The sequence below is a fragment of the Lepeophtheirus salmonis genome, chromosome 7 (assembly GCF_016086655.4).
Source record: "Lepeophtheirus salmonis chromosome 7, UVic_Lsal_1.4, whole genome shotgun sequence".
In the NCBI taxonomy this organism is placed as follows: domain Eukaryota; kingdom Metazoa; phylum Arthropoda; class Copepoda; order Siphonostomatoida; family Caligidae; genus Lepeophtheirus; species Lepeophtheirus salmonis.
Window position 1 is genome coordinate 34487847 of NC_052137.2, and position 18938 is coordinate 34506784.

At 33.9% G+C, this 18938-nt stretch overlaps 1 protein-coding gene and 2 long non-coding RNA genes across 3 annotated transcripts; all 3 read left to right on the forward strand.

Annotated features, from left to right (window-relative positions):
- The first annotated feature begins 353 nt into the window (after positions 1-353).
- Positions 354-1705, forward strand: LOC139905951 (uncharacterized). The gene is made up of 2 exons (XM_071889988.1): positions 354-964; positions 1050-1705. Exons 1-2 carry the CDS (start codon positions 829-831, stop codon positions 1484-1486), a joined length of 573 nt encoding a protein of 190 aa, XP_071746089.1. The 5' UTR covers positions 354-828; the 3' UTR covers positions 1487-1705.
- A 12547-nt stretch (positions 1706-14252) lies between these two features.
- On the forward strand, positions 14253-15117 carry LOC121121630 (uncharacterized). Its single transcript, XR_005865537.2, has 3 exons — positions 14253-14479; positions 14560-14864; positions 14927-15117. It is a non-coding gene; the product is annotated as an uncharacterized lncRNA (long non-coding RNA).
- A 380-nt stretch (positions 15118-15497) lies between these two features.
- Positions 15498-17958, forward strand: LOC139905964 (uncharacterized). Its single transcript, XR_011781135.1, has 3 exons — positions 15498-16348; positions 16412-17387; positions 17457-17958. It is a non-coding gene; the product is annotated as an uncharacterized lncRNA (long non-coding RNA).
- Positions 17959-18938: the final 980 nt, after the last annotated feature.

Here is an 18938-nt window from a genome sequence, read left to right on the forward strand (position 1 = left end):
TTGTTTTTTCTTTACTCCTGTAAGTAGGACCGGGCACGCGCAAACATGAATTCAAATACGCGTGCAACATGGATGGGTCAAAAAAAAACAATGCAACGTGTTTGGTAAGATAATAACTAAACTATTAGTTACTTTGACCCCATCTTTATTGTGTTTTGACCATTAATGCCCATGGCAAGGCTCTCAAGAAGACAAAGCTGTGTTCCTGCAAGACAGAGTCTGCAGGACACATCCCTTTTGATGCTGTACGTACGCTTATAACTGTCCTTCTTTTACAGGTACCTCAAACCAGATGTAGTACCATCCCTATGGCCAAACTGTCCCAACTACCTCTCAACTCCTAAAGCTTCATCCTGGGAGCAAAAGAAGAATGGAATGAAACAGAGACCTGGGAAGACATTTTCAACAAGTTAGTGAAGTTTCTCAACTCCTCAAGATTGAACCTAAGCAACCTTCTAAGCTCTCTTTCATTCATGAGCAAATGGCTCTCCTCTTCACCAAAACCAACAGCTAGATAATATTCACCTTGTCTTCTTTCAACCGCACTCATGTGGGAGAATGTGAGCTCAGGACTATGTAGAATATCCCTAAACGTCAGACACCTGGATTTGGCTACGAAAAGTGATGAGCTTCGTGAACCAATCTCTGAGAAGAACAAACTTGGCCTCTCTTTCTTGAGAGATTTTGTCGACTTTCTCATCGAGTGGCAAAACATTAAAGCACCTGGCCTCAGAAACCTTCCTAGCAACAAAGCAGACGTGCTTTGCTACAGCAGATCTGGTAGAGTATCTTCTCCTAGATGTAGACTTCTCCTATGTACTCCTCGGCATGTTCCAGTCTGATCCCATCGAAAGAAGGTTTGGCTGGTACAGAGAACTAAGTGAAGGTATCTACTACATCAGCGTGAGACAGATCCTGGAAGCAGAGAAAAATATTCGTATTCTGAGTCTTGTCAGATTCTCAGGTAAATAAGATATTTGTTAATAGTAAGCTTCTTTATTTAGGTATTACTTATTTTTACAATATAATAATATCATAACAATTTTCAGGTCCGACTACTTCAGAAATTAAAGGTCTGCTGGATGAAGACATGGTAAAAGCTGAGCTCATGGATGCTCTCTACTTAGTTGCCGGGTATATTGGTTTTTCTTTGAAAGAGATCAGCTGTACATCATGCCAAGAGTTAATGGTCATCAGAGACACACCTACGGACTCAATAACCTTCGATAGCCCAACCAATCAGCATGTAGACCTGAAAGAGTTCATCGACATAATGAGCAGAGGGGGTTTGTCGACTCCATCCGACCTTCTCTACCTCTCCTGTCTTTATGCTTACTCCATGTTATCTTACATCACAGCTACTCCTGAAGAGAAAGACAGTTTACTTGGCACACCAAATCCTAGAGCTTCATTTGTTGCCACATTCATAGACAGGATGCAAGACAGTTTAAACTCTGACATTATCGCCGTTGTGGGAGTAAAGTGAAGGAAGGACACACCTGGTCAGCTTTTCTTCAAATAATTTCATTTGCTATGTTTAATGTCATGGGTAAAAATTTAAGTGCTAAACAGAATGATGACATCCGATTTTTAACAAAAAAGAGAATGGCAGCTAAGAATTCAGAAGCTAATATAAAAAAAGCTAAATTTCAATCAAAATATTCTGACTTGTGGACTTGGACCAACTTTATACTTTTTGATTGTGATCGAACTATTGCCAAGCAACATATAAACAAAACACCATACATAAATGAAGAGTGATTTTGTCAGTTTGGTGAACAGTTAGAGCAAGGTGACTATATATATAAAAGTGAGACGGTGAGGAAATTCTACCCATTTGTTTTTTCATTATCAAGAAAAGAAGGAAAATTTAATGATGTCACTGTTGAGGCAAATAGTACTCTGTTCTATATAATTGTAAAGTAATAATTTTAAAATTCAGACTTAATTTATTGTAAAGCAACACAAATTAAGTAAATAAATATAATTAAAATTTATTTATAGTACACAATAGTAAACTTAGGACCATGCCAAAAAAGTATGAAAAGCAAAAATATTTAACTTATATTGATATTAATATCTATAAAAGTAAATCCTTTCTAATACTTATTTCGATTGCTATGAAACTTGACGATATCCTTGCTTGATACTTTATAGGATAATAAAATCAATTTAAGAACTAATTATTTAAAAAGACTAACATTAATAATAATGTAATCTTAATGTAAGCATATATTAATATGCTTTATGTATATTATCTCATTTCCCATTTTATTACATAACATAAGAGTGGTGAATAAAATAATAGCAATAAGTAAAAATTATAGCATACATATTTTTTTTTACATACATACATTAATAATGAATATTAATTTGCAACTTGACCAATCCGTCTAAGTTTTCTCAGATTAGCACTAACTTTATTGAGTTTGAGCTTTTTATTAAGGTAATTTACTCTCATTATTGTCTTTGTTTTCACAAAGGATATGGATGACTTCTGTAGGCCAGTTAGGATATAATTCAATTAGATGATTATGCAGCCTTTCAAATATGCTTGGGTTTTTGTCAATTGGTTCTTCATGGTTACAATGAAAAGCATTGGAATGTTTTAAAAACTCGCACGAGGGGATCTTAAGGGTTCCGATAGAGACCAATTCAATGGCTAGATTTTTCTTCATAAAATCCGAAGTCACATGTCTTTTTCGCTACATTTGGATAAAGGTCTGTAATTTTTTTTACCCAAAATCATGCAATATAAGCCAGACCCGGATCTGAACAATCATTGGAAACTTGAGATGATCCTTCTGTATCTGCTGTAATTACTTGTTCGGCTTCAAGAGCTTTAAGAATTCCAGAATCTTCTAAAGTGTCCTATGATTCAATTGCATCTTCATCATGCTTATTTTCTTGTACAATTGTCTCGTTATTGATTTAGTAACTATTTTGTCATCATCCTCATCATTTAACTCCTCTTCAACAGCTGGATTTCTTAAGACAAGTAAATGTTTTTTTCCAATTAAAATTACTTTTAGTCTTCTGAGGGCTTCCACTGGGGATGGATGAGTATATTTCTGTGATGGCACGAATCCGTGAGAATACATTCTCCAGACATTCTTGATTTAGATGAGTGGTTAAAATGAATTTCATTCCATTATCCTTGATATCTTGAAATAATGATTTTGTTGAATGAATGGATATTAAAATTCCCTTTTGAAATGGAAGCTGAAAATTTTCCCCATCACTTTCATGGACAAAACTAACCTCCCCATTTCGTTCAAAGCTTACATCTGTTCTTTCAAATGTATAACAAACCCACCAGAAAGTGTTTTTTTCTGTATGATCTACCAGCATTCATATAGTCAAACCAATTTTTAAGTATTTGAATGATTCTACTCGTGAGATTATTTCTTGTGTCCATAGATGCATAAAAATCCTATTGACATTATGTTAGATTAAAACTTCACCGCAGTTCTAACTCGTTGTCTTGCATTTCCATCACATTCAAGATGGGTTTCTGTAGTCACTTTGAAATTTAGCTTCAACTCACCACAATCTTGTTCAAAAAGGTCTTGGAAGTCCTCTTTAGTCAAACTTGCAGAATTACCATCCAAATCTTTGAAAATGTATCCATGGTTTAATGAATGATTTCGAAATAAATTTGGCGTTTTTTATCCACAGGATTTTCAAATAAAAAGTTGTCCGGAGAGAGCTATTGCAATCCCAAAATAAAGGCCCATTTGCTTCCTCACACTGGACTCCTTTTTCGAATTTGTACACGTGAATCTGAGTGCTTTGCGTCTTGATCAAAGGCTCTTGTTAGGACTCGGTGATCCCGCTACTTATTTTCATGAGCCCTTCATTATCAGTCTAAGTTTCGGGGTCCATACTGGTTTCCTGGACCTTACTTGCTTCCAATAGTTGTTTCACAAGCTCTTTCCTTTCGCCAGTTTCCTTACGAAAATTTCGTGAGGATTTGTGTTTATCTGAACTGGGAGAAGCAAAGGGAATATGGAGTGAGGGGACTGCATCACTTTTTAATTTATTCCTGGCCTTTAAGTTAAGAAACTCAGCCAGCCTGGAGATTCCGCTCAAACTCATTGGATGTAAAATGCCTATCACAAATGTTAGCATTCTTAATATTAATTGGATCTTTTCTCGTGCAGACTGAGATCTAAAGACGCTGGAGCATCAAATTTTTCTGAGAAAATCCAAAATACTGGGCATCCTGTGGGTTGGGACAGCTGGGCATAGCAAAAACACGCTTTGAACCTCGAGATGATGCCATTTTTGATAAACAGATCTAAATTAGTGTACTTCAAAGAAATTATCTGAACTGCTGCAACAGTGAAGTCACTACGTCAGCTGAGTCAGCTAATACCAACCAGATTGCCTTAGAAGAACATTGTTGCCTCACCTTTATATATATTGTCACCTAGAGTTAGAGTGATGTGGATGCTCATATCTCAACGGTATTTAATAAAAACTGTCACCATTTTCATTACAATTTGTTTTGTGAGCAAGTATTTCATTATTTTTAACATATTTATACAAAAAAATATTTTTTATTATTTATATTTTTTTTCAATTGAGGGTGCCATGTATGCTTATGCACACCCGTAGAACGGGTCTGGAGTACAAAGTCACCAACTCAGTAATTTGAACTGTTTTAGCAAAAGAACTGATTCATCAAAAGAAAGAATGACCAAAACAACTGAATCTTTAAAAGAACGAATAATAAAAAGAACTTATTCACTAAAAGAACTGTATCATCAAAATAACTGATTCACTAAAAGAATTGAATCATCAAAAGAACTAATTCACTGAAAGATTATCAAGCCCCAGGTATTTTAAACTCCACAGCTGTCGCTTTTCTATGCATCAACTTCAACGACATCTTTTATTATGCTATAATACATCCCGGGCAACTGGTTGTTCCGGTTGAAGTAATGGGCCCCAAGACAGGTTAAATTACCCTGCCACCGCTTCATTGAGCATCAAGGACCTCTTGTAATATCCTACGATACAACCCGGCTCATGGGTTGTGCAAGTGAAGTGCTGGTCCCAAATGCAGTTTCAATTCCCAGCACAACTAGCAAATGTCCTTTTCTCCTTCCTCTCTTGTCACAGATGATTGTAGCTGATCTAATTAAATGTCATGAGCATTATTCCGTCTCTCCTCCAAAACATTATTCACATTGTTAGGGTTACCTTAAAGCTTTAAGATTACCTTGTTGATTTCCGGTTTCTTTTTTTTTATCATGCCCATTACACAGTCGATATTCACCATTGGCTATTACAATTACATTTATAAAAATAAAAATATCAGTAGCGCTCTCTATCTTTTTAACATACCTAACTATTAAAATTCCATTGTATTGGTTCATTATTTTTTTGAAGGTGTCGACGAGTGTTGTGTCAATCCTTTTTTGCTCGGTCCAGTAGAGTTTTAGTCCAGTCTTAGGACTGTAAGTAATTGTACTTATTAAAAAAGGAATATATAAAGTTCTATTCTTGACGACGTCATTCAATAATGCCGTCATAAATGACCAAACTTTATAAGTTTTTAGGACTGAAATAGAATGTAATTCTGTATACCGCATAATTTTTAACTAGTAATTAATCATGAACGTCTTGAGCACATGCACAGCTGACCAGAAAATATGTGCTCCAAGATTTGGCTTAGAAGAAGTTCACAAATATGTTATTTTTTTTAATGAAAATATATGAATACGGGTTTTCAATAAAGATTGTATGAGTTGAAATCTGTAAATATTTGTTCATAATAGGTTAATTAATAAGAATTCAAAACTAAATAAGCTGCAATATATCAACAATATATTTTACGTTAATTATTTCACAAATAGATGCACACACAACAAAAATTAATATTAATAACTAAAGCATTATCAGATTGAAGTTGGCAACCTTTCTAGATTTGAGCTTCTTTTCAGATGATCTTTTTTACACTCCTGTCGGATGTTGCCATTGAGTTGAGAAACCAAATTTTTGCCCATCACGTTCAAGAATATTTGTGAAATCTTGCCAAGAATGCTTTCCCACTTGTGACCTTGATCACAATATTGCTTCGATTGTAGTTTCTGAGCTCATTCTTGACTCTTTATTGTGGATTTCTTTTATATGAACAAAGGTAGAGTGTAATGATGATTTAAATCCTAGGCGGTTCAGGGGAATACTGAAATATGCTTGCCTCTGGGAGTATTTATAAATATTTTTTAAATGTTGTACAAGGTCGAAGATGAGATGAACTTTTCTGTTGATGTTGTGTGGGTGAATAATTGAAGTCACCACACAGAAAATGAGTGAAGAACTTCCTGTTGACTGGGAGGTTATCAACTAATACGGCCACAACGATAAGTCTGATTTGATAGAAGATTTTCATAATTAGAGTATATTTGCTGTAGAGGAATTCATCGTTTAATTTGGCAACCAGTGTAAGTGCTACTCCATCCGTGTAGTTTCCTCCAACAGATTTGATAATAAATGTAAAGGCCGTTTTAGTAGAGTAGATCTCATCGATTATAAGATTGACATTAAGGTCTCTGCTGTTAAGGTGTTTGATCCTTGTTTCAAGATATTTAACTATAGATGACGGTAGTCCACTCTCTACAGTAACTGCAGTAGACATAGTTCTAAGATGCTTGGGACATGGAACTGTAAGACAATTCAGCTTGGAATATTTGATAATATAGGGCCGTACTAACATTTTGCTACAAACAGGACAAACAGAGAGAAGACAAAGTGAAAATCTCCTTTTGTTGGGTTTCTTGATGAGTAATGTCATCTATTTTATGACGAAAGACAATTTTGAAGAATGAATTTATCTCCAAGTCTGGGGATGCAAGTAGTTTGTTCGATAAGCCCATGATTATTTCATAAGTCTCTTCATTATTCAATAACTCTTTGGATCCTAAATTCGCTGTAATTACCTCAGTTACTGATATGATGACATTAGCCTTTGTGCTAAGACAGTGGGAGACTGAACTATTGCTTAGCATATGTTGCCTTTGAAAAATTCGAAAGGTAAGGTCTTATTTTGAGGCTAGTCTAAATATCAAAGCCCCTGCCTTCAGTTGCTTCCAGCTTAACAAGAATCAATTTGGGGGATTTATTTAGTATAAATACCGACGGTAGTGTTTCAAGTGACAACTTATCATAAAAACGGTTAGGATCTCTTCTTCCCCAAACATTTTGAGGTCCAAGGCTTCCTGACGCTTGTTTTCGAGCTGGAGTCGTAGGCCAATAGTGGATACTTGGTGGGTCTAGGAAAATACAGAGGAGAAGAGAGGTAGAGCGGAAGTTTTTTGAGCTTGTGTCCATGAGAGACCTACATTAGTTCCAATTGAATTCTCCCGTTCCCAGAATGTACTCAGTTAGTTCAGCAATTACCAACGATGTTTGCTTGACAGCAAGAAATGATTGTTCGTTAATCCTTGTGACCCACTACCCTCCCATTCCACCAAAAATATTGCAAACTCTCGAAGGATCTTCCTTCGTCCAGATTGCGTCGTTATAACATTGATTATGTTCCAGTAACTTCTTACGAACTCAATCAATTTTCAGAATTCTCACTAGAGTAGAGTTTGAGAGCTTCAATCTTTGATTCATGAAAATTTGAATCTGCCAACTTTCGATTGCTGTAGGATTTACTACTTTTAAAAAGAGTTTGTGAGCTAGTTTTACATCCAAATTTGATTGCATGAAATGCATTTCCCGATGTGGAAAAAGTTGGGACGCAGAATTGACGATCCAGGAGCAAATATTTAGGCACAAAAAATATTTTTGTCGTTGAAAAGAAATACACAAATTTTTAAAGTCATGCACAGGATCAATTAAGTGATAAACTTTCTTCAATTTGTCTTGCAATTTGCAGATGAGGGATTATAGTTTTTAAATATTTTCCTCATCAAAACTGTGTGTAAAATTTTCTATTAACTGTATGGTTGTCAACCGACAATCCAATAACCGTGAATCCAATTTCCCAGAGAGACTTTATTCTTGAGTTATACTGATAAAACAAAAATTACGTCCATATACTTTCCTCCAGCTTCCTTGATCATTAAGGTGGGAACTGTTTTAGTGGCCTGATTGTTTTCAAGTCCAAAAAAATGGTTTTTCACAAATTCCACTCTTTGTACAGAGTAAATCTCATCCATGATCAGAGTCGGATATTTCTCCTCACTTTCTTTAGGATTTATTCTTGACTTGAGGAAGCTAATCGAAGAATGGGGTAGCCATGTTTCCATTTTCAAAGCACAGGATATATACTTAAGGTATATTGACTATGGAAGTGTGAATATGTTTGAAGCAAAAATTTCATTGTAAAGGCTAGCATTGATATTTTGTAGATTAAGGGTATACAGAGGATCATAGGATAATATTTCCTCTGTTTGGGCGATTTAAAGACGAGATTCATTTGTTGTACAATAAATGACAACTTAGAAGCCTCATCTCCACCAAGTTGACGAATTTAAAGAATTAATAACAAACCTTTTGGTAGACATCCACGTCTTTATAAACTTCTTTGGATAAAAAAACAACAACACAACAACATTGATGGCCTCTGTTGTAGATTTTATAGCCCCAGGAAATCTTAGGCAATGTGACACAGAGTTAGTTTTCAGTTTTACATGATTCTGGTATACTTTAAAGGAGATACCATCTTTCACTTCGATACTGGCTACAACATCTAAACCTCTACCATCTGAATGGATTATTTTGACTAGAAAAACCTTTGGAGTTTTCAATAAAATGAATCTAGAGAGCAATGATTCAGAAAAAAGCTTGTCATAGAGATGTTTATCGGTCGGAACAATCTCTTCATTAAACATTTCCTTCTCCAATCCTTCATAAATACTATTTTGAAGATGAAGTCTCTAGGTGCTAGTGGATGCTCTCGTTTATCTGGAGGTTGATGGTGTTGATGAAAGATAGCTTTGGAGATTTGACCATTTAGGTTGTACAATATCTGTTTTAAGGCGTCTGAAAGATGAAAAAATATACTAAAATACTTAAACTATCATAAAATGAAATATTTAATAAAAAGAACATACTTAACAAAAGTATAGGAAGGATTTTAGTGAAAAATGAACTACCATAGCTCGATAACTCTCCCTTTCTGGCGTCTCCTATCCAGTGATTGGGTAATGAAGTCATTTGCTGTGAAGTGTTGACTGCATAACCTTAAATTTTTTTGTTGGTTTATAATATTTTGTATCTCTTGGCATGGCTCCAAGTCACTTGTTCATCTTAATAGGAGCTCTCAATGAAAATGTATGACGACTCACATTAGATTCCTTAGAAGCACTAGGACTACCATAATGGCAGCCAGGAGCAGAACAATCTATTGTTCAATTGCTCCAGATATCCAAATGATATTGAAGACACAATTCCTTTTTATTCAAAAGTTATCAATAAGAATAAGTACAAAAATTACACCATACAACAGCATTTTGGCCCACAGGCTGGAACCCACATTTAATATTATTATTTAAGCTGTAGAACACGAATATGACCATTAAAACTTTCAATCCATGAAGTCTTTAAAGTTTTTTGATAAAAAATCATATTTTTAGGGTTTAACTAAGATTCAGTACCATATTTCGACATGAAAAAACGATATACTAGGTAATCCCCTATAAAATCAAACTTTCGGCTATTTATCCCTAGGTGACGGCATTTAGACATTATAAACTGGTCCAAAAATCTAAATGCTTATTTCGACAAGTGTCAACAATATTTAATCTATTGTTTGTATAGTTTCATTCAACAACACATTTTTTTCGTCGTAAAAATGGCTAATTTTGTGCCTACAAACTACGACGTGTGGGCATCATTGATTTTCTGTTACCAATTGAAGAAAAACGCTTCTTAAGCCCATCAAATGCTTGTGGAAGCTTACGGTGGACATGCCCTAAGCAGAGCAGAGTGCTTCAAGTGGTGATTTTGACGTGAGAAATGAAGAATGCAGTTGGCCACCAAAGGAGTTTAAAGACGCCGAATTGCAAGCATTGCTTGATAAAGATGATGGCCAAACGCAAGAACAGCTCACAAAACAATTGGATGTGGACCGTCACACCATTGAAAAATGCGGCGGCTGAAAAATGTTTAAAACCAATGGGAAACATTTTAAACATCGGTTGATGGGTGCCACATGAACTGCATGAATGGCACCAAAGAAATTGAAAAACTACTTGTGAAATGTTGTTTGCCCGTAATAAAAAGGAAGCCGTTTATGAATCTAATAGTAACTGGCAATTAAAAGTGGGTCTATTTCGAGAATCCGAAACGAAAAAGATCATAGGCTGACGATGGAGGCAAGGGCAAAACGACCACAAGGCCAGATCTCTTCTGAAAGAAGGCAATGCTGTGTGTGTTCTGGCACCAGTGTGGTGTCATATGGTATGACCTTCTACAATCCTGTCAAACTGTTAATGGGGATCGCTACTAATAACAATTGGCCGATTTGAACCATGGTATACGCCAAAAACGCCCAAAATTTGATGCCAGGCTACACAAGATAATTTTCTTTGATGACAACGTACCACCGCATAGCTCGATAGCCAACCGCCAGCTTATTGAATCGTACAACTGGGAACCTCTTGCTCATGCACCTTACTCACCAGGCATGCCGCCTTCAGGTTATTACTTGTTTGCATCGATGAGCCACCTACTCAATAATTTACGCTTCAATTCTCACAAGGAAGCCAAAAAGGGATCGTTGGCTGGTTTGCAAAAGACGAACAATTTTTTTTGGAAAGACATCCATAAATTGCCTGAAATATCGGAAAAATGTGTGCCTGGCGAAGGTGCATACTTTGAAAATTAAATTTGTAACCATTTTTTTACAATAAACATTCAATTTTTTTTTCAAGTCTCATTTCATAGGTTTATATGAAAACCAAAGTATATAATAAATTGTTAAAACACTTTCAGCATTTCCAAAATAAATTATTTATTATGTTATAAATATGGGGATGCATGCTGAAGAACAAGGCGACCGGTGTCACCAAGATATGCTCAGGTTTGAGCAGCGGTACCAACGGTCCCATAATGAGAGCATGATGGGAAACTATATGCAGGGACAGATTCGAGAAAGTGATATGGAATATAATCAAAAATAAAAAAACATTTTTGATTAATTTAAATAAATAATTTGTGATAAATATACTTATAGTTAATAATATAGCCATTTTAATATCAATTATCAAATAATATAATGAATAAAAAGTTATATTCAATATTATAATATTGTATGCCTTACATAATTTGAAAGAAAAAGTGTATTTCCAGCTTTTTACTTTTATAATTTCCCCTCAGAGTCAGACTTAACAAAATGAATCTGCTTTATTTTTACACATTTTAGATGCCATGCTTTACTAATGCATAATTATTTACAGTAGGTAAATAATAATCGATTAATTTGAATATGAAGCATCTATTCACTTGTTTTAACTCCCTGACATATAAATTATGTAGTTATATAGACTCATTAGTAATTAATTTTTTTTCGTAGGATTATTATTGTAACATATATTCACACGACCTAATTAGCTTATAATTTTTTAATTTCTTAATAAATATTTAAACTGAATTGACCAAAAATCAATCAAAATCGACTTCTTTTTAAATTAAAATATAAGGTCTATATTCCAAGGTTAATAGAAATACAAGGTTATACCATAACGCATGTACGACTGATGTTGGACTTCAACCACGTTTTCAATATTGTCGTCATAGTAGATGAGTTCTTGCATATTTTGTCAAAATCTATTTTTCAAATTCTAGCTATAGTGACGTCATAGACTATGGGTGGTTTTGTTTTTTGTCAGAATTTCTCTGTCTTACTAAGCAGTCGGTACAATACACCAAATTGAAAATTCTAGCCAGCCCGATTACATGATGAACGGATTGGGAATGCCATTGAATAGAAATGGAAGGGTATCGAGGCTGCTCTCAAAAAGGGTGCCCAGTCAAATTATTGTATTAAAAGGTTTGGGGAAATATCGTGGTGTGATAATATTCAGGCAAGCAAGTTGTTTAGAAATAAAAAAATTCAATCTTATATACTGAAACCCTCTCTGTGTCCACGGCAGGTTAAATTCTTGCACAGACGCTTCACTGAGCATCAAGGATCCCTTGCAATATCCCATAATACAGTCCGATTCACAAGATAACTTGATGCAAAAGTTCACATGTCAGTTCAACATTCATTATATTATAAAACTTCCAAATAGCACTAATAATGATAATATTTAACTTGTTCTCTAGTTAACCCATTATTAATATAAGCGTTCATTTGATTTAATAAATGATTATAAGTTAAGATCACTTGCATAACCATGGCCCGGGATGTATTTTTGGATATTACAAGAGTTCTTTGATACTCAAGAAACCGACTGCGTGGGAATTTAAGCTGCATTGGTACCCGGTACTTCCCCTGCATAACTCGTGGCTGGGATGTATTTTTGGATATTAAAAGAGGTATTTAATGCCTAGAAACGCTACAACAGTGGAGTTTAAACTACCTTGGAGCTCAGCACTTCACCTGCACAACCCGTAGGCCGGGGTGTGTTTGGATATTACAAGAGGTCTTCGATGTTTAGAAACGCGACAACAGTGGAGTTTAAACTACATTAGAGCTCAGCACTTTCCCAGCGCAACCCGTAGGCCGGGGTGTATTTGGATATTACAAGTAGTCTTCGATGCTTAGAAACGCAACAACAGTGGAGTTTAAACTACATTGGAGCTCAGTACTTCACCTGCACAACCTGTGGACCAGGGTCTATTATAGTATATTAAAAGAGGTGCATGATACATAGAAATGAAACAGAAGTAGAGTTTAAACTAACTTGGGGGTCAGCACTTAACTTGCACAACCTGTTGGCCGGGGTGTATTTTTGGATATATATCCTTTTAGTGAATCAGTTCTTTTGATGATTCCTTCTTTTAAAGATTGAGTTCTTTTGGACCAGAGCCCTATAAGAAGAGTTACGTCACGAGGTTTCAGCCTCCCCTTGTGACAGATATCAAATGCTCCAAAAAGAACTTAATACAATATAAATGAATACTAAAAAAATAATTTTATTGACCTTAATTATTATGAAAAAATGGAATAATTACTTTAATAATAATTTCTTTAACTTACTTAATTTTGCATACACATTCTCCGTCTTCCGAAAGTAGAAGAAACTATTCTATTTTCTTTGATAATCGCAATTTGCATTCGTAAATGTATGTTCATTCTTATACTAACATACTTAAACACAGTAAAAAATCAAAGGCTCTATTTTTGCAAATTGATCCAAACAGTTATTGGTACAATAGATTAATTGTACAACATAAAGTTCCTCAAAGAATCTGAACTGAAGTGAATTCTCAATGATTTTATTAGACCAAAGGTGGATTTTGGAATGTGAATACTTGCAACTTAAAAATTTTATATGGCTTGAATTAAATACCGAAGTACTGTGTCCCAAAGTTTGACATCTTTCTCCTTCAACTTTTTCTTTAATTCCTTCATTTCTGCTTCATAAACTCCATGTTGCATTTGTATGTTGGTATTTATTTCCTTTAGATGTTTTACCTCAGGAGAAATATCTGTGATACTTATATATACAATTATTATAATCTAAGGATAAAGTAACTAATGTCCACTAAGTCTATTTCTCTACTTTCGGAAGTAGGAGGTTCCAAATAAGGAGTAAAGTATGTATCATCCTGAAACTGTGGCGATCTTTTTTTCTTGGAATTCAAAATAAAAAAGTTGCTTGGGATTACCTTAATTATTAAATTTCTTAGCATCATCATTGTTCTCCCGAATGAAAATGGGTGGTGGAGTTTTTGGTGAGCAATATAACTTTAGGTTTTAGATGTTTAAACAATGTTGGAATGGCTTGAGAGTTGGAATTCCTTATTTTTACAAAATGCTTAGAGCACAATCGAGAATTATATTATGGTTTCCAAAGATTTCATTGCCTTTTTACGACCCATTGCCTTCCAAGGAATTTGTCCCTTGGAAATGTAAAAAGTGTCATCCCCTCAGCTCAAAAACGATTCTCGTAATCCACGGCGCACGACAAGAGGGCATACTTTGGGGTTATTTTAATAAAATATATCGCCTTTGTAGAGTTATTCACCTAAAATATAGTATTACATTTTGAATGTTTTGGTCCGTGACTCAAACACATGAGGAAGTAAGTTATCGCAAAGGGACAAAGCCCGGTGACGTAACTCTACTTATAGGGCTGTGTTTTGGATTGGTAAATCAGTTCTTCTTTTGTTAGACATTTCAGTTGGTGAGTTGGTGCAAGGAATACTTAAATACTAGTTCTAGTATTCCTTGGTTGATGCATGGATGTCTCAAGATATTACAAGTGTGTTTATATTGGCTGTGGAACTGGAGCCGATAGGAAACTTCCTTCAGGTGTCGGACTACATCAATTTCCCTAATCCTTAATTCGTAAGCATAAATGGATCAATATGTATGCATGTAAAACAGTTTTAACATTCATGATTTCTTTGTTAACATCTCGATACAAGGATGTAGTTGCCCTCATCGAAATTCATAAGTTGTCAGCATCTTATCAATATGACATCATTATTAAAACTTTAAAAATGTTGGATGATTTAAGCTTCTATGTCATCAGCATGTCATTTCCCATTTGCCAATCATCCAATTAACAGAAAAATGCTTGTTGATTATATGTGTAATGGATGTCTTTCGACTTCAATTTGGAATCCAATAAACTCCAATAAAACATTACCTCCTTTTTTCGATATGGTACATAATTTTAAAAATTGTGTGTAAATACTCTACTTACTCAAAGTTAACTTCCCAAGCTGGGGTATTCCTTCATTAGAATTATATTATATATTACTTAGAATTATTTTATTTTATTAATTTAAGATTTGGGAAATCGATTTAGTCCGACACCTGAAGGAAGTTTTCTATCTGCTCCAGTTCGACACCCAACATAAACACACTTGTTTACCATAATGAATGAATTATTTTATTATTATAAGATTAATATCTATTAAATAAATATAATATAATTTGAATAAACTGATACAATATAATCTTAACAAGCACCACCTAAATTTGATTCTTTATTTTTGAAGGGCAAATTTATCCGTTTGAATAATTAGTTTAATTATTTTTGACGATTTACTTTTAATATATTTATACTTTGATTTTGAGCTGTGATCGTGAAGTGAGTCTATCATTTTCGCCTCCAAAACAGTTTTTAGGGATTTAAAATGCTAACCCAAAATGGAAGAGTGAAATAAAACACCACGTGATGTTGTTTAAAACCCACAACAACGACAAACTATTACTCTTTTCTAATAATTAATAGGGTATAACTATAAGCAAACAAAAAAATATACATTATCCACCAGGGGTGTCACTCACTTTAGCTTGGGCTAATATCAGGCTAGATTGCTAAAGGCTGCTAGTATTTTTTAACATTACGTCAACTGTTGTCTGACACATATGTATATTTTAGCTATTTTAATAATATTACATCTTTACAGTATTTGTATGTGGTAATAAGATAGTTATTAATTATTATTATAATTTATACCAATGAATTCTTGGATGAGGAATGGAAGACTCTAGCAACCATTCCAAACAAGTCTACCAAGTAGGATTAATTTTCAATTCACAGAGGAAATTTGACTACACTGTTTATGTATAAGTTTATCCAAGTAATGGGAAAACTTTTTGTCGCGCCTGGATGCTTTAGTGGCTACATGCTAGCAAAGTCTGAAAAGAAGGATCCTCCTCTCTCGAAAAGACGTTTCCATATATTTCCAAAAGATAAGGAATGACCAAGTCTTTGGATCAAAGCTCTCTTTTAACAATGATCCATTAGAAGCCTTCAAAATATTCTGCTATATGTGACTCGCATTTGTTATTTTTCGACTATAAAATTCAATCTGAGGATACGAACAACTATTGGCGTAAGGATATCTCTATAAAAATATTAAACAAGGATGCTACACCAACATAGTTTTCAAACATTCCCTCCTATTTTTCCAAGCCAGCCAAAATAATGAGGAGCAAAGCATCTTTCTCTTTGACTCGGATCTTAAAAGAAAAGGAAAATATTATGAATAAAATTCATGTATTCCAAATGGACGATACTATTTCTAAAATATAGAAACTAAATTTAAAACTGGACAGAGCTCACTTACCCGATGGGGTTTATGAGGTTTTTGACACTATTGATTAGGAATTGATATTCCATAATCGTAAAATTTTGGATTCGCATGTATTTTTCATCGGAGTTTGTGCCAAAGTTAATTTAGACTTATCAATTAGAATTTGGTTAGTATTTTAGTTTGTTAAAATGTACATGTATTAATGGTCATGTATATTTCAATTTTTCAGGTACCGAAACCAGGAATTTTCATTTCAACTACTGAAAAACATAATTGACAATAATCATACTAATGAGTGCGATATTTTATTGAGCGTACTGGACTATTTGAATTCCTTGTCTACTTCCGATCTTGTTTCTGAAACTTCAACAGAAACCAATGTTGAAGTTGAAATAGAATCAGTTTTTAAGCGTCTCCAAAACCTCAATCCTTATTTCACAATTATCCCTCTTTCTAAGAGATTCTTCACAGAGTAGGTACACCACATGAATGTATGCTTTGTCTATGTTATGGAAAAGTTTTTCACCGAATTTATACAGAGAGCTCCGCAAAGAAGCCCTTAGTTTGGATCATTAGTCTACGATCACTGCACTTAGACATTATGGGGAATAATTAATTTCAACTATTTTTTTTACGATTTACTTTAAAAAACCTTTTAACAAATATCCACTGAGATTTTGAGCTGTGAAATTGAAATGAGTCCATCATTTTCCCCACAAATACAATTTTTGGGGATTTAAAATGATACCCCCAAATCGAAAGAGTTAAATAAAACTCCACGTGATGTTAATATAGAACTACAACAACGACAAACTATTACTGTTTGATAATTGGATCATATGAGTTACCAACAGGAATTTGTCATAAAAATTGATGTTTATCACCAAAACAGACTTCTCGATTGGAGCTTGTGCTCCTCCAGATAGTATAAGAAATTATTGGTTCAATGCGTTCACTAGAAACGATTCGTTCGTGAACGACACAGTACTACTGTGTACAGCTCTGACATAGTTTTGAAGGAAGTAAACACAAATGTGAAAGAAGAACATAGGCAAGAGTTACTCCGATGTATATCCTTAATTCAAATCTTAGTCTAACAAGGACTTACACATATAACTTCACAACAAATCTGCAGTGTTACTTAGCTTCTTTTATAAGCATATGCAAATGTTCAATCTCACTCCCTGTCAATCAATGGTATATAAGTATGAATGGTTTCACTATGACATTAATTATTCAGTATTAACCCATTGTCTTACTTTGTATTTATCAAGGATGAACATCTCACCAAATGTTCAAATAAGATGAATACGATCCAGCGTGGATCATTGGTGTTTTTCCTATAATGGTAATCCTCTTAACAAAGGCATGGGGAGAGTTGATCCTATGGATCAGCAAACTACTGTTTTATCTATCGAATATCAAGTCATCGGCACGTTTTTGATAAATAATTTTGGTTAATATCATTAATAATACAAGGGTTAATTGCTATATCGTAAAATGGTTAAATAATATAAATTATTTCTTCTTAATTGCAATATGAATATTGTTATTGCCAAGAACCAGATTCAATATTATAAAAACACAAAAAATAACTTCCACTGTCATCGCCGAGATCAACAAAATTATAAACACGTTATTTATATTTATATTTTCCATGGTCTGATAAAAACATAAATGAAACTGTTTATTATATTAGTAAAAATATATCTTATGTTAAGTTGATAGTTTATAATTTTCCTTCATACATATTACAATAAAAAATTGGTTTCCATATAATACGCTTATTATATAGATTTCCAAACAATTTTTTGAATTGTGTTCATTCAAAGATACACTTCACTTTGTACCTGTAAGTCTAATATTCATTTTCCCTTTGAATAAAGTATAATTTGTTTAATATAGAAATACATGTAAAAAGAATTCATCTTATTTTATTTCAAAATTCATTAATATTTTATATTTATATAATATCTTTTAAAGGGTATGTAAATTGCTATGTATTCTTTAAACGCTGATGAATTATATAAAAATATATTGAGTTCAGAAGATTCTTCTAGGTTTTTGACATGACGTTTTTGTGATCATAGGATTAAAGTTTTGAATTGTATAATAGTTGCATAAATAATTCCAATTATGACATTTCCAATTTTACTACTTATATAACCAATTTTGAGAATTGACAAATTTTTTTAAATAGCACTTTACACTGGAAAAGGGATTTACTCTCGCTTCTGCATTACCAAGTGAATGAAGTCTCGAAGTGACGAGTGTTATCCATGATCCATTAAGCATTTGACGATAAGGATATACTAATTGAATTAGAAGAAATTACAGACTCGACGGCGAAACGTGACTGCAGCGGTGTTTGGTCCTTAATATGGTCATTTTTTGTGTCGTCCTTATCTCATTAATTAGGAAGGTGTATAATGATTACATGTGTTGCTGCAATAAGCATAAGCAACGTTCTTGTGTCCGATTTCAGAGACAAAATAGTGAAGGTTTTCATTACCAATGGAGCAGGGTATTTCATTAAAGCAGTCGAAAACCTTTAATAACATTTTCCAATTATGTTGCATATCAGTTGTTACAATTAACATTTAACTATAACGCCAAGCACATCAATTCAGTCCAGGAGTATATTAATGTTATAGATGAAAACAAAGATGCAATTTAAAAATATATTTTGAAGAATGATCCACTTTTGTCAAAAATAATGTTTACTCAACAAAATCAAAACATTTGAATCCAATCCA

Bases quoted from the DNA above. Each gene is read 5' to 3' on its own strand.
- LOC139905951 (XM_071889988.1), top strand. From the start codon at position 829: ATGTTCCAGTCTGATCCCATCGAAAGAAGGTTTGGCTGGTACAGAGAA. The intron at 965-1,049 runs GTAAATAAGATA...AACAATTTTCAG, and splicing joins GAGTCTTGTCAGATTCTCAG to GTCCGACTACTTCAGAAATT.